This window comes from Tribolium madens, unplaced genomic scaffold (genome assembly GCF_015345945.1).
Source record: "Tribolium madens isolate multiple individuals breed KSU strain unplaced genomic scaffold, Tmad_KSU_1.1 Scaffold_97;HRSCAF=244;Tcas5.2_LG3a, whole genome shotgun sequence".
Taxonomy (NCBI): Eukaryota; Metazoa; Arthropoda; class Insecta; order Coleoptera; family Tenebrionidae; genus Tribolium; species Tribolium madens.
Genome location: NW_025401069.1, coordinates 4293483 through 4317758, shown reverse-complemented (window position 1 = coordinate 4317758; position 24276 = coordinate 4293483). Strand labels below are relative to the sequence as shown.

At 36.9% G+C, this 24276-nt stretch overlaps 5 protein-coding genes across 8 annotated transcripts; 2 read left to right on the top strand and 3 right to left on the bottom strand.

Moving 5' to 3' along the window:
* Positions 1-14: 14 nt before the first annotated feature.
* On the top strand, positions 15-10532 carry LOC123015203 (CCR4-NOT transcription complex subunit 1). The gene is made up of 8 exons (XM_044414811.1): positions 15-471; positions 728-934; positions 984-3245; positions 4051-6035; positions 6180-6603; positions 6661-7188; positions 8536-10070; positions 10205-10532. Exons 1-8 carry the CDS (start codon positions 370-372, stop codon positions 10284-10286), a joined length of 7125 nt encoding a protein of 2374 aa, XP_044270746.1. The 5' UTR covers positions 15-369; the 3' UTR covers positions 10287-10532.
* A 105-nt stretch (positions 10533-10637) lies between these two features.
* Positions 10638-19236, bottom strand: LOC123015205 (staphylococcal nuclease domain-containing protein 1). Its single transcript, XM_044414814.1, has 9 exons — positions 18980-19236; positions 18528-18643; positions 18001-18478; positions 17480-17949; positions 13070-13270; positions 12698-13014; positions 12126-12490; positions 11435-12034; positions 10638-11385 (listed from the first exon to the last, which is right to left on the bottom strand). The coding sequence occupies exons 1-9, from the start codon at positions 19022-19024 to the stop codon at positions 11275-11277; spliced, it is 2703 nt and encodes a 900-aa protein (XP_044270749.1). The 5' UTR covers positions 19025-19236; the 3' UTR covers positions 10638-11274.
* LOC123015215 (EEF1A lysine methyltransferase 2) lies at positions 19046-21433 on the top strand. Of its 3 annotated transcripts, none has more exons than XM_044414827.1 (2): positions 19046-19186; positions 20565-21433. In XM_044414827.1, exon 2 carries the CDS (start codon positions 20571-20573, stop codon positions 21201-21203), a length of 633 nt encoding a protein of 210 aa, XP_044270762.1. In that variant the 5' UTR covers positions 19046-19186; positions 20565-20570; the 3' UTR covers positions 21204-21433. The 3 variants fall into 3 exon arrangements, with proteins under 3 accessions (XP_044270762.1, XP_044270763.1, XP_044270764.1); XM_044414828.1 differs by lacking the exon at positions 19046-19186 and adding an exon at positions 19317-19587; XM_044414829.1 differs by lacking the exon at positions 19046-19186 and adding an exon at positions 19677-20273.
* Positions 19348-20535, bottom strand: LOC123015212 (dnaJ homolog subfamily C member 17). Of its 2 annotated transcripts, none has more exons than XM_044414823.1 (4): positions 20328-20535; positions 19771-20271; positions 19640-19720; positions 19348-19585 (listed from the first exon to the last, which is right to left on the bottom strand). In XM_044414823.1, exons 1-4 carry the CDS (start codon positions 20400-20402, stop codon positions 19382-19384), a joined length of 861 nt encoding a protein of 286 aa, XP_044270758.1. In that variant the 5' UTR covers positions 20403-20535; the 3' UTR covers positions 19348-19381. The 2 variants fall into 2 exon arrangements, with proteins under 2 accessions (XP_044270758.1, XP_044270759.1); XM_044414824.1 differs by having other exon boundaries at positions 19419-19599.
* LOC123015207 (rap1 GTPase-GDP dissociation stimulator 1) lies at positions 21192-24021 on the bottom strand. The gene is made up of 5 exons (XM_044414817.1): positions 23188-24021; positions 22995-23141; positions 22767-22949; positions 22510-22722; positions 21192-22459 (listed from the first exon to the last, which is right to left on the bottom strand). Exons 1-5 carry the CDS (start codon positions 23915-23917, stop codon positions 21870-21872), a joined length of 1863 nt encoding a protein of 620 aa, XP_044270752.1. The 5' UTR covers positions 23918-24021; the 3' UTR covers positions 21192-21869.
* Between the last annotated feature and the right edge of the window lie 255 nt (positions 24022-24276).

Genomic DNA, 24276 nt, shown 5'->3' with positions numbered 1-24276 from the left:
CGTTTTCTTGACATTTTTGTGCGAGTTTCGGGTGGTTTTATTTTTTTTTCGTGTCTCTTTCGAAACAGATTCTCAAAATACACGTAACGATAATCACACATTCCCTCAAGATAGTGAGCTCATTGTTGATCATGCGTAGTTTCATACATATGTTGTATTCGGTGCATGTGTTGTGTGTTGCGTGAGTCAAAAGATGATTCTGGTAAATTAAAGTGGTGAAAAGTAAATTAAAGATTCGATGATGGTCTTGGACCATTTAAAATTTAGTTGTTTTTCAAAAATAAATAAGACTTTGTGGATAAAAGCCCCGTGTATACCTAAGAAAGCTTCAAAAGTATTTGAAGCTTTCGAGGCCGTGTTCATGGAACTATGAACCTAGACTCGTTGTCTTTTACCTTGTCACAAATAAGTTATTTAGTTGCATCATTAACCAAAAAGAACTACAAGCAAGTCGTTGCCGAACTCTCAAAGGTAAGAATAGCGATAAAATCTGAATCATTGCAATATGCGTGGACTAAAATTATCAACATGACAAATTGAAGCATCAGCCATCTTTTCCAATGCCAGCTGTCACGCAATTACCGATCGAGCAATGTTGTGGTGAACAAAGGTGTTTTGATTGTTATTATTTTTTTCGTTCACGTTCTTGCAAAATGTCATTCAGATTATCAAAGTACTTCTTATCACTGAAACAGCTTTTAAATTTGATCGTATGTTCGTTTTATAGTTGGTAACTTTGCATGGTCTGGAGGCGGACCGTCACTTGCTCCAATGTCTATTTTCATCAGTGGACTTTTCTGAATCTACAAGCAAAATAACCGCTCCATCTCCTCAAAATCAAGCATTGTTAGAGCAGTGTTCGAACTTGTTAAACAAACCCTCGCTGTTGTCGTCTGTTTGTTACATTACAGACAATCCATTGAGTAACAACAAGGTAATAAAATCGCGTTGATAATTTTTTTTTCCTATACATTTTTTTTCAGGCTTTTAAATTTGGACCCCAGTTCTTCCATCAGTTGAGCAAGTGCCTTCGCCTCTCAGCTGTACAGGAAGTCGTTTTCGCTCTCGCCCTTCGCCACTCTTCAAACCCGGAAGTCTCTTCTCTAGCCCAGGCACATTTACGGCTAACGGTTCCGACTCTCGTCCAGTCCTACATTGAGACTGAAGGCAGCACTCGTCAGCACGAAGGGGGTCTCCACGAGACCACCCCTGAGGTTCTCCACTTGATCCTCTCTGCCGTTTTGAAAGCTCCTAAAGACGTAGGACTTACCAACAACGCGCACCGGGCGTTTCTCGATACTCTCCAACGCGACTTTCCAAAAGACCTCGTTCCTGTAGTGTTAGCACCGTTAGTTTACCCCGAACATTGTGAATTGTCGCCGGAAATGTCATCCGAGGGCCCCGGTTTATCCGGGGGCATGTTAGAGACTTCACTGGCTGATCTAGTAGCTGAGATCGGTTTTGGTTTTACTTCGTCAGTAGAAGAATGTCGGAACAACTTGATGAAGCTTGGGGGAAGAGACATCACCCCTGCGACCGTGGCTCGGATTCTTACCGTTATGTGCCGAACACACAGTGGCCTTGAAGAATCACTCAGTCTACAATCGCCAGGCAGTTTTAATAAGGGAAATGAGGGACGCACTTGGAATGTGGAGGTTTTCGTTCAGGCGTTAAAAGAGGTCGTGCCGAACTTTCAATGGGCTAATGCTGTGGCCGAATTGGACCATCCTGAATTTGTTATTAAAGATAGGCAAGGACTCATTATTTTAATAAGTGCACTTCGACATGGCCTCCAGACCCTGGGATTTCACCCGGAGACTTTTCCAATCGACCAATTTTATAAAAGGTGGACGAACGTGGAGGGACAGTTCAGTCTCATACAACATGTACTCAAAAATCCAGATGTGTTCTGTTTTGCTGACTATCCCGCGATGACTGTCAGTGTAGACGTTCTTAAAACACCACCGGAACAAGACAGCAAAGAACTTGCCAATTGGAGATCGTTAAATCTCGTCGAATTGCTCCTACACATGTCTGAGTGTGGCTTGTTCACTTACGTCCAAGAATTATTCAAATATCCAATGCATAACTGTCCTGACGTTTTAGTTCTCGCATTATTGCAAATACAAGGACCGGTAACGCTTCTGAGACAAGAATTACTTTCAAACTTGATTCCTATATTTCTCTTAAATCACCCAAACTCGGCGATAATACTACATCATGCATGGCACACTACCAACATAAATATAAAATCTATAATAATGCACGCCATGGCCGAATGGTACGTGCGAAGTGACTGCGACCAGACGAGACTATCCCGAATTCTCGACGTTGCCCAAGATTTGAAAGCTCTATCAATGCTCCTAAACGCTCAGAATCAACAATCTTACCCTTTCATCATAGACTTGGCTTGTCTTGCATCGAGACGAGAATACCTCAAGCTCGAAAAGTGGCTTTCTGATAAAATCAGAGAACACGGCGAACCTTTTGTTCAAGCTTGCGTCAAGTTCTTGCATCGTCGTTGTCCGCAAATCCTCGGTAAAACCGACGACGCGATGACGAAAGCTTCGTCTTTACCTAACGAAACTTTGACCACGATTATGATTTGTCTGCAATCCTGCATGAACAGCGTTAGTCCAGAATGCCAAGAGGCCATAATTAACGTCACCACAGGCTGTAGTATTTTACTGAAATCGCGTCAACAGCCGGCCCTTGTTCGGTCCAGGGGCGTAGAGGGGCCGTTTAGCGTTTCGGCTATTTCGGGACAGCTTTACAACCACTCCGGTGTAGATACTATTCCTGGTTTGACTACGAATTTGGCTAGTATGACAATGTCGGGGCCTACGAGTTCTGCGTTTAATTTGCAAGGGGGCCTCGGCCCGCTAGTACAATCTCCCGGTTCTCCATCGCGGATTTTGGGTGCTGGTCCATCTAATAGTCCGTTCCCGATGATGCCGTTGCAACATCAAGGACCTGTGGGGACGAGCTCGTCGCTGGTTTTGGGAGTTAATCAAATTGGGAATATTGGAAGGATGGGACCGGCGTCAAATATTGATAAAAGTAGGATTCCTGAATATAATTTGTTTCCGGAAATGTCGCCCAACGTATCGAAGGATATTGAAGACGAAGCTAACAGCTATTTTCAAAGAATTTACAATCATCCTCCTCATCCCACTTTGTCGATTGATGAGGTGTTGGATATGTTGAAGAGGTTCCAGGATTCGCACAATAAACGGGAGAGAGAAGTACGTTTACTTTTATTAGCTTGATTTCAGAAATACAGGCGATCAAACATGTTTTTAAAGTTTGCTTGAATGATATTCATGTAAGCAACAAAACTAATACTACATTATTATTGTTATCATTGCGCCAAAATTCTAACTGTATAAAACGGTTATTTGCAAAACAAAATTAAAATGCTGCCATTTACTTTGCTTTAGTTGTAAAGAGAGAGTTAGATCTCGCTTTAAGATGGTCCTTAGAGTGAGATCTTCTGTTTCCAACTAATGTAAAGTAATGGGCAGCATTTTAATTTTGTTTTACAAATAACCGCTTTATTTATTTATAAAGTTAGCGTTTTGGCGCAATGGTAACGCAAAATTTCTTATCTGAAGACGCGTCGATTGGTTTAAAAATATCCACATTTGAGTGGTCTTTAGAAACCCATATAAAGTGTGCGTTCTCCTGTAATAAAAATAAAAATTAATCAAACACTTTTTAAAAATTGTTAAAATGGATAGCTATTTGATGAAAATTAGACAATACTAGATTAAAAACTAGGCTTTTTAGCTTTTTATTATTGCATTTTATAGATGAAAAACGCTCTTTCTGTCGTTATATCATATTTATGAAAAAATTTAAAACAAAATTTTTAATCTGGTATATGTTTTAAAACAAAGAGCTCTGTATAATTATATGAAGTGAGGAGAGCTAAATGTTGTCGAAAATAAATTTCTTTTGGAAACATTGATGGGGAAGAAGGCTATTATTTTTTAGCTAAAAAATCTAAATTGTTTGAAAGATTTTTTTTGAGTTGTTTTATTGTTCCAGGTCTTCAATTGCATGCTGCGAAACCTGTTCGAGGAATACAAGTTTTTCCCACAATATCCCGAGAAAGAACTGTTTATCACTGCCCAACTTTTTGGAGGTATAATCGAAAGGAGCATTGTAACATCTTACGTAGCGTTAGGGTTGGCTCTGCGCTTCGTTTTAGAAGCCCTCAAAAAACCAGAGGGATCTAAAATGTATTATTTCGGCATTGCAGCTCTGGATAGATTTAAGAGTCGACTAAAAGACTATCACAAATATTGCGAACATGTGCGAGCCATACCTCATTTTTCCGAATTTCCGCCACATTTACAAGAATATGTTGAATATGGTTTGCAAAGTGTTGAACCTCCAAATAAGCCACAAGGTTCTGTTTTACCGGCTAGTATGGCTTCGATGCTTGCACCACCTAATACTCCAGTTTCACAAGTGTATAAACCGAATTCGACTATTAGTTCTAGTGCACCGAGTAAGGCAAGTACTACTACTACTAGTACTTTGGGGAGTAGACCTTCTATAGCCAATGCAACAAATATCGATACACTTCTTGTCGCTACAGAAAAAGATGAGAAAGTAATAGCGCCACCGGAAGCCCTACAGGATAAAATTGCCTTCATTTTTAATAATTTAAGTCAACTGAATCTTAAACCAAAATGTGATGAGTTACGTGAATTAGTTTCGGAAGAATACTGGCCTTGGTTATCTCAATATTTAGTAATGAAGAGAGCTTCAATCGAGTTGAATTTTCATGGGCTGTATTCCAATTTTTTGGATACGTTGAATAACAACGAGGTTTACAGAATGGTCACTAAAGAAACATTCAGAAATATCAAAGTACTTTTAAGATCAGATAAAGGAATAGAAAATTTCTCTGATAGGTCATTATTAAAAAATTTGGGTCACTGGTTGGGAATATTGACTTTGGCTCGAAACAAACCAATTCTTCAAATCGATTTAGATCTAAAATCTCTACTAGTAGAAGCCTACAATAAAGGTCAACAAGAATTGTTGTACGTGGTGCCATTCGTAGCGAAAGTGATAGAATCGTGCGCTAAAAGCAAAGTTTTCAAGCCTCAAAATCCTTGGACCATGGCCATCATGAATGTTCTCGCCGAACTTCATCAAGAGCAGGACTTAAAACTAACTCTGAAATTTGAAATCGAAGTGTTGTGCAAAAACCTCGATATTGACATCACTCAACTAAAACCAACTATGTATTTGAAAGATCCTGAACGCATTCACAAAATTGAGTATCAGTTATCTCAGCCATCTAAGAAAGAAAACGTTTTGATACCGTCATCACAAGGCAACATTCCACAACAAGGTGCTATAAACGAACCGGAATTGGTGAATATGCTTCCTGGACAAGCGGCTAATTCTCCCGTTACACACAATAATAGTACCACTCCAACGTCGGCATTGTCGGCCCCTCCAGAGCCCCGATTTAGCTATGGGGACATCCAAATCGCCGGAATGACGTCGTTCCAGACTCACACTGTCGTCAGTCCGTCTATCTTGTTATTTCAAAATCAGCCACAATTAAAGCCTCTGGTTAGGTCGTCCATTGAACATGCTGTGCAGGAATGGATAGCGCCTGTGGTTGACCGTTCCATCAAAATCGCCTTGCAGACCGCCGAACAAATCATCAGAAAGGATTTTGCCTTGGATCCGGACGAGGGAAGGATGAGGCTAGCCGCGCATTTTATGGTCAGGAATCTAACCGCCGGTATGGCAATGATAACGTGTCGAGATCAGTTGTTATCTGCGATAAATACGCATCTGAAACAAGCCCTTTTGGCGAATATTGGTTCGCCTACTTTGCAACAAAAGGAGATGATCGAACAAGCGGCCAATATTATTGCTAATGATAATATGGAGTTAGCTTGTGCTTTTGTTCAGAAAACGGCCGTCGAGAAGGCAATTCCCGAAATTGATAAGCGGTTGATGAGCGAGTACGATCTTAGGAAGATGGCGAGACAAGAAGGACGGTAAGTAGATTATGATTTTCTAAACATATAACGAGGTTTTGAACAAATAAAAAAGCGTTTGAATTCGGTTTTCGTAATAGAATTGCACATATTTAATAACATGCATTTTATTTTTTTGTTATCTATTATTTTTTCTGCTTTCAGGCGTTACTGCGACGCCATTGCCTTGACTTACCAAGCAGAACGAATGCCCGAACAGATACGACTAAAAGTCGGCGGCATTTCGAACAGTCAAATGGCCGTGTACGAAGAATTCGCCCGAAATATTCCAGGATTTCTACCGAACGAACGCGATTCGAGTATTCTGATGCAAAAACAAAATTTGGCACCAATTGAAACCCAGATACATCCAACCACACCATTTCCACTGCCACAAGCAGCGGTCCTCAACGATGACTTGAGCATAATTTTTGAGAAATTGTGTCTCGAAATCGAGCAGTTTGTTCAAGCTACATCCGGACAACCCCAATATTCACACATGAGTTCTAATCTGCTCTTAATCAGAGAATGTCTTTTACACACTTCGCGAAATAGGGATCCTACTCCGCCACAAGCGATGGTACAAAAAGTGAGTGTCTTGCTTTGTGTTTTTGGCTCGTTTAATGATACATTTTTGTGTGTATAGTGCGTGGAGAGTCTACAAGAGTCCCTTGTTTCGAGCGAAGCCGATCCTGTCGTTATGCGTTTCAAAGAGATCATAATTAGAGTTTTGAAATCTTTCCAAGATCCACGAGTTTTCGGACAGCAATGGACTAACAAACTGGTCACGAGATTTTTGACCGAATGTCGAGAAGATTACCGCTACAATATCGACGCTGTCGATACTCTAATAAAATCTGGCCTTGTTCATGTTCCTCAGTATGATTTGACACTGGCCCAGTGTATGGAAAACGGTGTGAATTACATGGGAGTCAACTTTGCCATGCAGTTGGTCCAGTTGTATCTGATCGACGATCGTAATAACCAGTTTGTAACCGACAACGACCTTTGCAATACGATCGAAATGTTGGCCAAAATACAGACTCATATGAGGCAGCCACCCGAAGGTTTGGGCAATATTATCGAAATACTGAGACAGAATCCTGAAACACCCTTCTTTGGAGATCGGGCACCTGTGGGTCCTACTCTTCACATCCATAACGGAATTCTTCAGGTAGGTGTTGCGACACAAATGGTTATTTATAGATTTCCTTCGGTGAATCTTTGCTTTTATCATTTTTCTAAACGATGTGTTTTTTGTGTAGATTAAACGCGATCCGGTTGGGAGTTATGGTTTAAATTTTTTTTCGGGACGCACGGATAGTGATTTCCGGTTTAAGTGACATGACACGGAACCTAAACATTTTCAAGAAATTTTTTTATCGCCGGATTTTTTACGATTACGGACTGGTAGAGAAGCGTTTTTAAAGAAAATTGTGAGTTTGTAGTCGTGTGATTATTTTCCTTTAGGAGGAGAACTAACCTTTCGATGGGAAAGGTAGTAAATTTTTTAAAGTGCAAAAACTGTTTTGATTATTGGTTTGTTTTAAGTGTTTAGTTTCATATATTTAGTTTTGCTTCATTTTGTGTATAATATTGTGGAGTCTAAAAGGCATCGTGCAATAAAAATGTGCAAAGCAACAAATTCTTGACCATCGAAAGGTTGAAATTCAAAGAAAAACTTGAAATATGTTATGTACTTATAAATTTTGTTAAAGTTTGTTTTTGTCCACAATAAAGCAATGAATAAACGTCACGGTTGTATTTTTCTTATTTACTATGAGAAATCGGTTATAGTTTAGTAAAAATTAGGAATCAGTATGATATTTTTTGGGACAATGATTTCGTATAATAAAAATAAAATAAGCAGAATTATTGAAATTTTAAATTTATTTCCAATTAAAGCTCATTCAAATTTCATATTTGTAATGTTTATATTTACAACCGTGTCGCTGATAATTTCAATTTTTCTTATTTAATTAAAATCATGTCCAATTAAAAAACCGTTTTGTTAAATTCATTGTTTAATATCTTGTTCGGTTATTTTTCCAGGTATTATAACTTTTAAATTATAATTTCTGTACATTAACGTCTACACAAATATGCCTCTCTCATGAAAAAATTGACAACGTAGGATGTTCTTCCTTAAAAAACACTTTGCGCTAATAATGGTGTTCAAAAATAACTGTTTTGTTTATTTATTTATTTTATTTTTTTGTTATTTGATTACCTCAATTTTTTTGTTGTATTCAATTATAATTTGAAACAATAGAGTAAGCGAAACATACTAAAATTGTATATTGAAAAGAAAGTACATCTTGAATGATATTTCGTGAAATTAAAATGTTTCTATTATGTGCTTTAAAGAATCTTAAAACTGCTTTTCTCTGTTATTCTTATAATTGCTTGATTTCGTAAAAATTAATGAAAAATTGCATTACGGTTCATTAAAGATTTGAATAGCTAGTATTTTAAGTCTGTTCAAAAATAACGAGGATACTTCTTATGAATAAATTTATAGGTGCGCGGCCCATATCATGATGATCCTCCGGGATTTGTCGAGAAAACCGACTTCTTGTTGAGGGAGTGGATAAGCATCTACAACCAACCACAAGGCCGCGACTCTACGAAAGCATTCGGCGTATTTGTGCATCAAATGAACATGCATGGAATTCTAAAAACCGACGAATTGATTACAAGATTTTTCAGATTGTCAACACAGTTGTGTGTTGAAGCGGTGTACAGAATAATTTCAGATAAAACAAACGCACAGTTACCAACAGTCCGAGCGAAATGTTACAACACGTTAGATGCCTTCGTCCGACTAGTAGCCCTCCTGGTGAAACATTCAGGTGATGCCAATAACACCACTACAAAAATTCATCTTTTGAATAAAGTTTTGGGCATCGTCGCCGGCTGTTTGCTGCAAGATCACGACACCAGAACCATCGAGTTCAATCAGTTACCATACCAAAGGATTTTTACGATGTTGTTCCTCGAGTTGAATTCCCCCGAACCTGTTTTGGAAGCCATCAATTTTCACGTGTTGAATGCATATTGCCACACTCTTCATATTTTGCGTCCGACGAAAGCGGCCGGTTTTTGTTACGCCTGGTTGGAGTTAGTGTCCCATAGAATCTTTATGGGACGGATGCTGGCAGGAACTCCACAACAGAAATGTTGGCCTTTGTACGCGCAACTTCTCATCGATCTTTTCAAATATTTATCGCCGTTTCTGAGGAATGCCGAGTTGGCCAAACCTGTGACTATGCTTTACAAAGGCACCTTGAGGGTATTGTTGGTCCTCCTCCATGATTTCCCCGAGTTCCTATGCGACTACCATTACAATTTCTGCGATGAGATTCCACCAAATTGTATTCAAATGAGAAACTTGATTTTGTCGGCCTTTCCTCGCAACATGAGACTCCCCGATCCTTTCACTCCCAACTTGAAGGTCGATATGTTGCCCGAAATTGCCTTCGGTCCCAGGATCTTAGCAAATATCCCGATTAACATAACTCCAGCTCAATTCAGAAAAGATCTGGATTCGTATCTGAAAGCCAGAGCCCCAGTGACCTTCCTATCAGAATTGAGAAGCAATCTTCAGATTTCCAACGATCCTGGAGTGCGTTATAACATCCCCTTGATGAACGCTTTGGTTTTGCATGTGGGCATGCAAGCTATAGCGTATATCAGAGGCAAGGGACATCCCCCAAACATGTCCACCATCGCACACAGTGCCCATATGGACATCTTCCAGAACCTCGCTGTCGACTTGGATACGGAAGGGAGATACTTATTCCTGAATGCCATAGCGAATCAGCTGCGTTATCCTAATAGCCACACGCACTACTTCTCTTGCACTTTGTTGTATTTGTTCGCCGAAGCCAACACCGAAGCGATTCAAGAGCAAATAACGCGAGTTCTTCTGGAGAGGTTGATCGTCAACAGGCCGCATCCATGGGGACTGCTGATTACCTTCATCGAGTTAATCAAAAATCCCACCTATAAGTTTTGGAGTCACGAGTTTGTGCACTGCGCTCCAGAGATTGAAAAGTGAGTTTCGGTTCAATTTTTTCTTCTATTGATAAACTTCTTATTCTCTGTGTTTTTTTTTCTTTCAAGTACCGCTAGGTCAAAACTGATTGGGAGGAAATGCTATCGGTTTGGTAATTTTAGTTTTGTTTCAGGTTATTTGAGTCGGTTGCCAGATCATGCATGGTGCAGAAAACAGCAGTGCAGCAAGCCCAAGAAAATGAAATCCAAGAGTGATAACATGTCTTTGTGATTTGTATATATTGAAATGGTTACATATTGTGAACTCGAATTATTTTAATTTGCTTTATATTATTTTTCTGTTTTTGGTATTATGCGATTAATTAATTTTCTTTATAGGTATAAGGATAGATGTAGATATAGCTCTGTAAAAATTAGTTATTTTTAAGAAATTTTCAAGTATTTGTAATTACTATAAATATGTGGATGTATTAAATGGTTTTCAATGTTTTGAAGAAAGCACAACGATCTTTTATTTCATTTATCCCAGTACCCCTTTTTTGCTAATAAAATTGAATGAACAATTTAGTGTTAGGTAACCAATGGACGAAATGAAATTTGAAAAGATAACAATAATGTTTTTATTTAATTTACACAGAGCCACTCCCTACATTAGTTACATCCACGCCTTCAATCGAAGTAAAAATTGTTTTACAGTACGTACATAATATACCCAGTCTGTGTGTCATGACCAGATGCACTCAAAACTTGAATGAATCAAGTTGGATTAAACTTATTAATCAAATCATTTGAAATAATGATATTACACCTGAAAACTTATAAAATAACATTAATTTGAAATTAAAATACAATTAACAATAGGGCACAAAATATACATAATATGAAAAGTAAGTGATCGATTAGCCAAAATATACAGGAAATCGTGTAAAAATAAATTGTCACAACCAGAAATACACATAAAAAATAAAACTGAATGAGTCAAACGGTACTAAATATAAAAGTGTTAATAAAATGTAAAACATTATGTAAAGGCCACAATATTCCATTCATAATTTCCATAATGTACAAACCATATAAAATAAACATACACATCAACATCCGTATAATAATGGTGCTGGATAAAAATATATCCTATATTGGCATCTATCTACTAGTTAAATGGAAAGTCTAATAGAGAAGTTTTTGCAACCCACAGCTAGTTTTAAAATTTAATGTAGGTTAATGTCGCTCTGATAATGGTCCCTCATTTCCCCAATCCGAACTCCTTAGCATCATCTTCAGTGATGTCTCCGTACTCCCAAATGTTCGAATGGTTCCTTTTGGCCACTTCCTGTGCCTCCTTGTACGCCCCAAGCTAAAACAAAAGTCAAGATCATCCCAACCAGCTTAAAGTGACTACATACCAATTTGTTCTGTCGTCTTTCCTTCCTGTTCTCAACCAACAACAATCCCTCCGTGATCAAACTCTTGATAATATCCCCTTCTGCGGTGTTATCAGTATGGAGAGATGCGGCTGATGGACTCCCTTGCACTCTGTACTCGACATTCAATAGCAATTTGCTTACCGCAGTGTCTTCTCGCAGATACTTAAGGGCCATTGCAGCGTATTCCTCATCTTTAGGCAAAGTGACGTAAGGCAGGATGTACTCGGTAGCGTAGGGCTTTTCCCCTGCGTAAGCGGCGGGTAAACTGGCGAGGCGGGTGGTTGGAAGAGTTTCGCGGTTGCCGTAGTCGATGTAATGAACGGTGGCTTTTCCTCCTTGCACTTTCTCGACTTTAACTCTGTACCATTCGTCGTCGACGGTATATTTGGCAGCACAGATGTCACCACGCTTTGGAGTGTAGGCGCCTGGAAGAGGCGGATTGGCTTGGAATTCTTGGCGAAGTTTGGCATTCAACGCTTCAGCTTTCGGACCCTCGGAAATAGTTTGGACGAAAAAGGAACCCTCAGGGGTGATTTCTGTCACCACCACTTCTTCGTAACTCACTTTTCGCTCGACGTTCTAGAATTTAGAAATACCCAACATTTTTTAAATTTAATATGAATATAAATTTTTCTAGGGTTTACCACAAAATGAAATAGTTTGTACTTACGGGTTTCTCCTCTTCCGGGTGTTGTTCTTCTTTTTCCTCTTCATAATTCTTCCATATTCGTAAACGTTGTTGTTTGGCACTGTCTTCGGCTTCTTTGAGGAGGGCAGCATATTGTGATTTCTCTCCAGTACGGTGTACTGAAGCAAATCCTTCTTTCACGAGAGCAACCGATAAGTTAACATTGTCAATCCAGAGCCAGCCAATGAAATTGCCGGCTTTGTCATGAGTGTCAACTTGAATCGAAACTTCTCTTTGTAGACATTTTTCCTTTGTAAATTGCAATGCTTCATCGCCAAAGGGTTCTCCTTCAACAGCGGGTTGGACATTGGTTGCTTGGCGGGAAGCTCGTGGACAATTTATACCTCCTATTACAGAGATAATTTTTATTAAATACCAAATAACACTGAAACGATGAAAAAACATTGTATGTGACGTGAAATAGTGGAAAACTGTTGCAGTTGGCCACATTGGAGTTCACAATTTACTATAGCACCTTCATTTTATCACACACAATTTTTACATGTATGTGGGGTTTTCTGAGATGCCTTAAAAATAAATATGTGTATGCTTACCTAACAAAAAGGTACATAAACTGTTCGATTTCGCTATGAAAAGTCTTAATCTGGTTCCACTGGCAACAAATTCAACAACAGCATCGATCCTTTGTGCACGTTGGAAGGAAGACAATTCGAGTTTGGCTCTGGCAGCATCAATTTCCGTTACTCTATGTATCGGAACGTCCTTTTTGTTATGAATTCCGATTCCTGATTTGATGGCTTTACTTTCGGCAGCCAGAAGATCGTCGTATTTGGAGCTGCGTTGATCGTCATCAGGGCGGTATTTCACAACAGACGCAAGACCTTTTGCAACAAGTGCTTCGGCAACGTTTCTGAAAAAACGATGTTATATTTATAATGTTGGGGTACAATTTTTTGTCATCTTACTTCCCACCAACTGTAACAGTTGCGCAAACTTTTTCAGGGTAACCATCTCTCGCATCTTGAATGTAATCAATGACGACGTGGACTTTCTTGCCGATAAGTTTCTTGCGCAAGTATTCTCTGGCTTCAAACATCCATGGAATATCGTATAATGGACGGAATCCTTTAGGTCTTGGAGCAGTCTTACCGTCTTCATCAGCAACACTAAAGAGAAACAAAAAGAATATTTATAAGAACTTGTAATTTATTTACCTACATAATGCAATTATTTTCGACAAAAATTAGACAGAGTATTTACTACTTTATTTATTGTTCTTGGTATAAATAATGATTAATTTAATGCACAAAATATACATTCTTTATTTATACTTATAAAACAGTAATCGTGGATTTAAACTATTCATTTCGGAATGTCATAAAATTAAAATCGTTTATTGATTGACCTAAAATTAAAACGATAACATAATGACACTACGGAATACTTAAGTATAAAATTATAGGTGTCACAACCTTTGATGGAAATCAATAAACAAGCTACGCAGGACGGAAATGTAATGGTAGCCCAAAAACAATAAATTAAAAACTAAAAAATAGAATAAACTAATTTTGTAGTAATTTTTGTAAAATAAGAATTAAAGCATAAAAAGCCTTTTTGAATAATTGAATAGTTTACTACCTTTTGAGAATGTAGATGTACGTTTTCGTTTTGAATTTGATTAATGTTGAAATCTTGAATTAAATTTTAATTTGTTTTGTGTAAACTGACCCTAAGAATTTTTACCAACAAATAGTACATTTTAACTATTATTTTTATGAAATACTGATACTTTTTAAATGAAAGAAAATACGTCATTTTTACAAAGAGAGTGGGTGTGACATAGAAGCTCAAGGGTAGGTGGTATCGAGTCCATCGGCGAACAATGGCAATGTTCATAGCCACAAAATACAGGGTGTTTTACATAAGTTTAAGAGGCCTGCGCCGGTAAAATGCAACCAGTAATATCTTTTTCATTACGGACTCGATAAAAAAATTAAAAAATTCTATCGTTCTGTAATTTATACACCCCTTGAATAAATGACAGTCATTCTTAGTGATAAATTGCCAACATTCTTATTAGTGTTCAATTTAATCACTGTAATCGATTTGGAACAAAAGTTCAGAAAATAAGATGGAATAAATTGATAGTACACAAACAAAATAATGTTGTTATTGAAGAAAAAGCCAAATTTGCAAGTAAATAAAATAATACTACTTAAATAAATTAAAATTTGGGAGCAAATAATTAAATTTATTTAACCCAACAAATGTTCAAAATGTCGGCCCCCATTTTCGAGGCAAATTTGGTTGCGTCTGATAAAAGACCTACGAACTCTTAGTAAGGTTTCTGGCGTAATTTCTCTACACGCAACACGGATTCTCTGTTTCAAGTTCCCCATAAGAAAAAAATCTAGTGCCGTAAAGTCGGGACTCCGAGGTGGTCATGCATTAACGCTGCCCCGTCCTACCCACTGTTGCCCAAATTGGTTATACAAATATTCTCGTGTAATGAGGGGGAGCTCCATCCTGCTGAAACAACATTGATCTTCTTATTTCTAATGGAGCTTCTTCCAACAACATTGGCAAAACATTCTGTAGAAAATTCAAATATCCATTCCCAGTTAAAATGTTTTCGAAAAAATGAGGACCCACAACATAATCATCTATTATGCCACACCACACATTAATTGATATCATTTGTTGGAAGTGACTTTGTCTTATCTACCGTGGATTTTATAATGAGTAGTAGTGACAGTTATGGCGGTTAACTGCTCCGTTATTACAAAATTTTGCCTCATCGCTAAAGAATACACATTTCAAAAAATTTTCGTCTTGGGCTGTCTTATTTCGTATAAAATTACAAAATTCCATCCGCGGAGCAAAATCATTTTCCTTTAATTCTTGCACTAACGTCAAATGGTACGGATGAAATTTATTTTCTTTAATAATTCGACATACTGAAGAAAGACTGATACCGGTTTGCCGAGATATTTGCCGTTGGCTCACATGAGGATTGTCATCTATCATGTGACTTGAGCTTCATTTTCGACATTGGTCGCTGGCCTGAATTTGTGTCTTTTCTGTTTTGGCCAATTTTCTCTCAGTTCTTTTTCCAGTTGCCTCAACGTATTGGCAGTTGGATGTCGACGGCACTCTCCATAGATCAGGATCATATCCACTTTTTCATTATTTGAATACACGGTTGAAAAATTAATTTATGACTTTCAATGAAAAAATTATTAATTTGACAACTACTGTCAAGGGTTTCCAAAAATTAAAAACTTAATTACATTTTTTTTGGTATCTAGAGGTTTGTGACTATTGTATATTGGGGTGCGGATATTAGGCGCAGGCCTCATAAAATTACGTGAAACACCCTGTATGCCTTACCAAACAAATAAACTTTACCCACAATCACTCTATAAAGAGACTTTATTCCACACTATAGATGCATATAAAGTACCACTTTGTCCACTAGTAGAACAAAGTAACTTTATTTATTCCGCTGTTAGTAACTACCGCACCACGTAACAGCTTACTAAGTTTAACCGAAAGCACATTTGGTGTGACGTTTAAATGTCAGTTTAATTTTTAATTAAGTTTGGAATAATTTGGGTCTGTGATTGTGGATAAAACGTTATATTGTAGTCGTGTGTTAATCGCGTTTTATCCACTTAAGAAAATTAAACATTCTTGCGTGGATAAAACGCTATTAACACACTCTTACAATAAATAACTATAATTATTTTGTAGAGCTATCCATATTTTTTTTTTTTTTTGCACGAATCAACATATTAGCATCGTTTGTTTTAAGATGACATTAAAAAATATATATTTTTCTTTCACTGAATTAATATTAATTAATAGTTATTTATTATACAAGACGATAATGAAAATGTTTATCTACGAGTGAAAAGGTTAAGTTTACGAGTGACGAAGTCACGAGTGAACTTTTTTCACGAGTAGATAAACAATCTTTATCGTCGTGTATAATATTTCGTTTTATTTTGTAGTACTCACATACCAGAATTTCTTGAATATAACCAGTAGATAAAAATTACTTTATTTCACTAGACGATAAAAGACTATTTTATCTACTGAAATTAGTTGATAAAAGCACTCTAACATTACATCACTAACACACTACTACACTACATCAAAGTGTAGTTGATAAAAGCACTCTTTAACATTGAGTACAAAATAATAGTTATTTATTATACAAGACGATAAAATTGCTGACGCATCGACGCAAATTGCTCTCAAAGATAATGAAAATTTTATCGTCGTGTACAATATAAAATTTTATTCAATCCTCACTAATTTTGTAATCAATTTAGTCGATATTTATAAATGTCAAAGTAAAATTCAACAATGAAATCTAATGTCAAAGCAACTAACAACCGCAGATATACAACTATGGATGTATTTTTTATCATCTAGACGATAAAATTTCATTTTAACATGAAGAAAAGAGTAGATAAAATTCAATTTTAACATAGAGAATTGAATAAATAATATTTATTCTTCGACACTGTCAAAATTTACGGTTTTTCTCCCGTGTAAGGAAGTTTTGACAACTGTTTGGCATTTCTCAATACGAAACGTCAAATTATTTTTAACAGATTTGAAGCAAGTTTAAGCCTTGTTGAGTCTAATTCGAAGAATAAAATGTTGTATTCAACTCCTTTGAGTGTAAATCGGACGCTTTATTCCACCTCGTGGATGGTAAACCACTCGTTACACTCGTGGTTTAAAAATCCACTCGGTCAAATAAAGCGTCCGATTTACACTCAAACTCGTCGAATAAATAACTATTATTATAAGAAACAATAAAATATCCCTAAAAATCCACATGTACTGAGAAAAAAAACATAGTTTTTAATGGCAAACGCAGATTTTTGTGTGACTCTTAGTTTTTGATATAAAGTTACGAGACACTTTTACCAAAATCACCATGTACCTATATGATATTATTTTTCTTTAGTGCTAACTTATATTTAGCCAAATAAAAAATTAAAAACCTTAGATAACAAGCATTCTATCTAATTTTATTGAAAAATAAAGTATGTAATTTCGTCGCCTATTTGAGCAAAACTCAAAACGTAGTGCTAATCTACTATAATTTAATTCTAATTTTATTTACAACGTTGCATTTAACTTTTTAGCGATAAAGTTTGTTCACCTTGTTACGAAGATATAAAGAGATACAGAAACAATTTCGTTATCAATTACAAAAACATGAAACAAAATAAAAACAGGTTGTTGCGTTGGCTCTAAATATTTTCGCTATAAATGAATTCTTCATACTTGTGATTAATGTTGCAAAAATCAATATCGATCATTATCGCTACAAATAAAAGAAAAGTATAACTCACCGTCCTGGTTCTTTAGGTGGTCTTATACTCGACAAAAATATCTTCTTATACTGGCCATTGTTCAACTTAACAGAAAGTGCATCTCCATTAATAACTTCAGCAACTGTAGCCGAAAACTCCTTTTCTTTGCCCGTAACCTGCGGTGCATTCGATTGCCAATCCTTCCAAATGCGAAGACGCGCAGTTTTCGCTTTTTTTTCAGCAGCTCTCAAACCTTCAACTCCCGACTTCATAAAAGCAATCGACCAATCAACGCAATGGGCGAAGCCTTCTTTCAGCAAAGCCTCAGCAATGTTTCCTTTAGGATGAATAATAGTACCCACAAAATTATTATTATTGACCGATTCCAAAATAATATCAACTTCTCTTTGTAGGAGACGAATTTCAACAAAATAGCGAGCCTCTTCAGCATATGGAACTTTAATGCTGGGGTCGGGTTTACCATTAGCGTCCAGTTTAAAACCGGGACACTAAAATTTCTTGTTATAATTCACTAGAAATGACTATTTGAATAAATTTACCCTAATTCCCGAAATCATAAGCGTAACGTGGTAGAACTCAGGAAGGAGGAACGCGCGGACAGTGGAGCCATCGCGGACATGTTCAATGATCGCTTTGACCGGCTTGTACCCCAGTTTGTCAACAAAAGAGCGCATGTTTTCAACCGACCATTTAATGTCTCGGACGTGCTCTGAAGGGGGATTGTTGCCCCATTTTCCCTTACCGGCCGCTTTGGCGGCGTCCTCGAGTTCGGCCAAACGGGCCCCCTCAGGGGTCTGCCGGACTCCCTCACGACGGACAGTTACAAGGCCTTCCGAGACTAACGACTCGGTAATGTTTTCAGCGGAGTTAAAATCTTTGCCCAGATACACCGTGCCGTACTCCCGATTAGCGTTTGGAGGTTTCTCCGAGGTGAAGAAGACTTCCTCCCCAATGAGTTTCTTGCGGAGGAATTCGCGAGCTTCCCACGCCCATGGCTCGTCCTTTGTAGGTTCAGATCTGAAAAATGGGCCTAGAATGGGGGTACTGGAAGTGATTGGGGACTTACTGGTCTCCAGCTCTACGGGCCAACTTAGGGGCGACGATTCCCGAAAAATTGATCTGTTTCTCGGGGGGAGGTGCTCCGGTGGGGCCCCGAATTATAACAGAATCCCCTGAGAGGATCTAGAAATTCATTAACGCTTGCTTAGCGCACCACGCTTGAAATGTGCCAACTCATACAATCGATTTAGGTTAATTGAATCAAAGGTCTTGAGTAAGATTATTTTGGAAAATTACGGAAAATAGTTCGACTTTGTATTAGGATTGGAAGTTATGTGAACGCGAAACGATTTGAATTATACATAAATACCAAATGCCATATGTAATAATCATGCCAACCAAGCATCGCGAGAGTTATGTGGCTGTAGCTTCCATAATTTAGTTGTGAAACAAAAGGGACTTTGTGGAAAACCTTTCTTAATAATCGATTCGTATTTTAGTCAAATAAAAACCACTTACTTGTTTCACAATTCCACGTTTTGGCTGAATTTGTTGGGTAGTCATCGTGAACGGGCCATGCAACTTGTACTGAAAGGTGGATAAACGTCACTCAGTCACGTGACTCGGTGAAAGCGTCGAGGGGTGGGTTAAAAATTGATTCCCTTTTTTAGAACCACTTGAAAATTGTTCAGTAATTTGGGACTCAGAGTAACCGTAAACCTAACGGTAAGTACCGCTCATTTATCATTTTATTTGGTACTTAAACCGTGACAAATTTCAAACGTGGCAATTTTTTCATCGGTATCCAACGCCATCTATTTTATTATATTTTCTGTCAATTGTCAAAAATTATAACCTTACAAAAAAAATAAAAAACGTGGTTTAGTAAAAAGTTTATTTATATTTTATTGTAATGTACAACTAATCATCGGCGTCTTCTGCTTTCAACTGTTCGATTAGCCTCCGCCTCTCCTCTGCTTGTCTCATTTTGGTCAATACTACACTTTCATAGTCAGAGGGCTTCACAAGAGAACTGGGGACGCTTTTACGAATTGGGGGTGGGTTGACCCATTCGAGTTTTAATTGATTTGAGGGAAGCCCTACTTCCATCTCGATAGCCATTTCCTGTAAGTTTCAGACTAAAAAAATTCTCTTATATTATGATGGAGTAACACTTACTGCTGCATTTCTTGTTTCAAATTCAACAAGCGCAGTACCCATTCTTTTCTGAGACAGTACTAGTGCGGTCACGTTACCATACTGTGAATTTTAATACATTAAACTATATTTAATTTTTGTAATCCCACTACCTTTGATAAAAACCTATGAAGGTTTTCATAATTATACCCTCCATTTGTTTTATCATCTTTAACAACATTCCATTTGATTTTAATTCTGTGATTTGCCCCACTGCAACTGTTAGCGTCGAGTTTAGCTTTCTGTTCTTCCAGAACTTCCTGTCTGATTCTTTCAAGTTCTTCTTCCACTTGTCTAGAACCTTCTTTGCGTAATCTTTCAATCTCCTCTTTTAGTTTCTCATCTGCAGATTTTGTTTTATAACCGGCAGCCGCACGTCGTTCACGAGCTTCTAAATCCTCTTTCAGTTTTCTCCTTTTACTGTCAAGTTCCTTATGTCTTATCGCAGCTTCTTTACGACCTTTTAGAACTGCATCATATGCTTTTCTAGCAGTTTCGTCTATTAACACTTCAAGAATTCGAGACAGCTGGTGAAATTCTTTTGCTGCATTTGGATTGTCCGGGTTTTTGTCTGGATGGCACTGAAGGGCTTTTTTTCTGTACGCTTTTTTAATCTGTAAGTGTAATGAACATAATTTAATTTACTAAATATTAATGTGCTTTTTCTTACATCTGCGACAGTGCTAGTTATTTCAATTTCCAGAATTTCATACAAATCCAAATCTTCAATTTTCGGCTCTTCCATTTTTGGAACTTCTTTGTTTTTACTCTTTAAATAATATCTTTAATAAATAGACAAATTTTCTATTCGTTTGAGTATCGAAATTATTGTATAGGTTAACATTTGCATAACCTAAAAATTTGACAAAATATTTTGCGGGAAATTTGAATTTGTTTGTTTCTAAAGGGTGAAATGGAAGAGCTTCAAGAATCTGAGCTTGGGAGCCAAGAGTACTGGAATAACCGTTATAAGGAAGAAATAGAGAATTTTCAAGACCATGGCGATCCTGGTGAAGTATGGTTTGGTGAAGATACGGTCAACCGTCTCATAAAATGGATAGAAAAAAATAGAACCGTAACTAAAGAATCAAAAATTCTTGATGTTGGTTGTGGTAACGGAATGTTTTTAATAGAATTGGCCACAGAAGGCTATACAAATTTATTCGGGGTTGATTACTCAAATGATGCTATAACTTTGGCGAAGTCAATAGCTCAAAAACAAGGTCTCAAAATACAGTATTCTGAATGCGATATCTTGGAAAAACTGGATGGTCAGTTTGACATTATCCACGATAAAGGGACCTATGACGCCATCAGTTTGAATGCAAATATTACAGAATTTAGAGGAAAGTATCTAGAAAATATGCACAAAGCTTTAGTCCAGAACGGGTTTTTTATTATCACATCATGTAACTGGACGAAAGATGAATTAAATGAACACTTTAAAAATCATTTTGATTGTGTTGATAACATACCAACACCCCAATTTCAGTTTGGTGGAAAAACAGGAAATACAGTTACGTCTTTAGTTTATAAAAAAATATAGACCGGTTTTGCAATGCAAGTTTATTTATTTTTGTGGAACAATTATATCTTGTGTAAAAACATGAAGTGATGTTTTGAATACACTAAAATGTGATTTTATTTTCTACAACTTGACTGCTCCATCTAAGCAAATTTAGATTTAGAAACAAATTATTTGTACGCTAGGAATTACGATTTACAATGTAATGTAGTGACGTCTAAACTGTAATGAATAAATAATATTAACAAGTATCAGTTAAAGCTATCAATATTGATTAATAATGACACAAACTTGAAGTTGTTTTTTCAAGTGTTATTATACGCAACCATAAAGGCGGACCTACTTTCTTCAGTCTATTGGAAGTGAGGTTTAATTTACAGCCCAATAAAATCGATTTTTATTATCTACAAAATGTCTAACATTTTGATAAGAGAAACACACGGATGAATGATGAATCTTAAAGAACACTATAATTTGACGTGCTTCATAAGACTATTCAAAGTTTTAAAACGCTATGAAAGCGATTTTTTCATAAGCTGCATCGAATATGAAACATATTAAAATCACTTTAAAACATGCATTAAAGGCAACTATTCGTAATACATCAAAAATTGCACGATAATGGAAAATAGTAACTATCTTAATGCCTAATAAGGAATCTAAACTGTTTATTGGTACTCGGCTCACTTAGTTTTTATTAATTTCGCTCATGACGTGATTTAATTTTTCACAAAGATTTTGTGCGTTGGGGTTTGACGAAAGCTTCGCCAGTGCTTCTCCAACGTTATTCGATTTGAGATGACGTGACACAACGCTTGAATTAATTAACTGCTCAAGCAGCGTTACTAAATTCTCAATCGTTTGCTTATCCATCTTATCACTATATTTATTGACAACAAAACTGAGATTTTTACCGATTTCGGCATCTACCAGTTGCTCAAACAAAACTCCATTCTCGGTCGAGTGGTCGCCGTTCACCCCATTTGAACTGTCGTTTTCGTGCGAAACTCCACACCCTATACATAGCAAGTTCAAGGCGTAAAATGACTCGTTTTGCATGACCGCGTGATTGGATGACATCATCTCTACTAAACATTTCACACTATCCTTGACCTGTAGTAACGCGTGAAAGGGCTTAAAGGAGTGACAGTGTTTTATTAACCATGATAATAAACGAGGAATCTCGCCGCGAACTCCCAAATGGTCCGAGTTGTAGCACCAGTAGATTAACTTTTCTAAAAATTCTTTTCGCGAAATTAAATCCAGCGCTGCCTTTTCTAAACGAAACAATTAACTAAAGTTTTAAAAAAACTAGCGAAAAAATTACCTTGGCCATCAATAACCATTCTGAAAGTCCCCAGCAGTTTGAAAATGACCAAATACTGCTCTAAATTGGTCATGGGGTAAATAATGTCGATTAAGCCCTCTTCCAAAACGATGCGTTTATTTTGTTGAGGTATCACCAGGTTTTTAAGAGTGCTCAATAAGGCATGTTGCACTTTTATATCACTTTCACGCGTGTTGTACTTGGCGAGTAGAGCTGAAATAACGTTAGTATAATTCTCAACGGGTTTTAAGCAGTACCTATGAGCTTTTTCGAAATGCCTTTCTGAACCATTTGAATACAGTTTGTATCTTTCCTGGCAAAGTTACCTAATGCCAAAACACCTGTACTCAATAAATCTGGATCATCTGAATCCAGCCAAGTGACCATATTTTCATACACTTTTCCTTGACCGTTGTTGTATAGTAAATTCATACAATCATCTGAAAAACATAGGGAATAAAGTGATCACAAAGTTAATGATTTACCTCCAGTCAAAATAATTACAATCATATCACAAGCCATTTTCATAACAGATCTACTTTCTTCATCATTAACTTGGCTTCTGTACTTTTCAACTAGTTCAAATACCAGCTCGCATATGCCCTTTTTCGCCAAAATTGATTTTATGTCCTCTAAAAACACATTTATTGTGTGGAACGTTGAAAAATTGGGTGATACCTTTTTCTGACTGTCCATGCAATATTTCTAAACACAAAACGGAGATTTCTGGTGTTGTGGAAAGTTTAAAAATGTCTATAATTGTGCAACACAGACTTTCTGTGAAGGATATGTTCTGGTCATCAATGTAATCAATCAAATGGTTTAAAATCGTTAAAAGAAAGGCAAAAAGCATCTGATTTTCATTGAATGATTTCAAATATTTATTTAATACTTTTTCAATTACGTCAATGATGTTGTATTTTAGTGCAGCTTTTTGTAAATCATCGTTTGACATTAACAAATTGACAAGAAATCCACTAACTTTTAAGGTAAGTAAATTATTTTTCCTGCTGTTGTCTTTTGCAAGAATTGATATGACGGTGGAAAGTCCTTGTTTGTCGATAATCTTCCGAGCGTCGTCATTTTCGTAACAAATATTGCCCAAGGCTCTTATTGCGCCTATTATCAAAGACTCTTCTGATTTATCTAATAAATTCAAAAGATATTCAATGATTTCTTTGTCCGTAAAAAACTTTCGGTTGTGTTCTTGTTTGGATAATTCTGCTGCTACTTCCACAAATGCTTGTGTTATTTTCTCGTTTTCTAATTGTATAAGACGTTTCAAAATATTATTGTTTTGTAGTTCGATGTCTTCGCCCTGAGCTACAATGCTTTTCAACTTATCTATTATGTCCTTCTCTTTTTTCTCTTCCACTGCAGTTGTTAAATCGTTTAAAATAGTGGTCATTTCGCACCCGAATTTTCAAAAACTGATCAAAAACAAATATTTCACAATTTTAGAGAACATAACCTTAAAAAGTCAATTCCAATTCGAAAATGTTTGGAAGCGAATGCGCATGCCACAGAACAACAGAGATAAGCGCATGCCCACATTTGTCAGGGACGGCGTTGGACCATGACGGGCTCAATTTGTGGCTTCCATCACAAAAAATCAGGTCAACTTCTTAAGCGTTCCCGGGGTTCCCTAAACAGGGATGACATGATGCTTTGCCTACTTTACACATCATATGAGAGCTTTTTTAATTTTCTAGGAAGGTGCGTTATCAATTTTTAAAAAGCGCTCCTCGTTTTTGTTTAAATAAGATA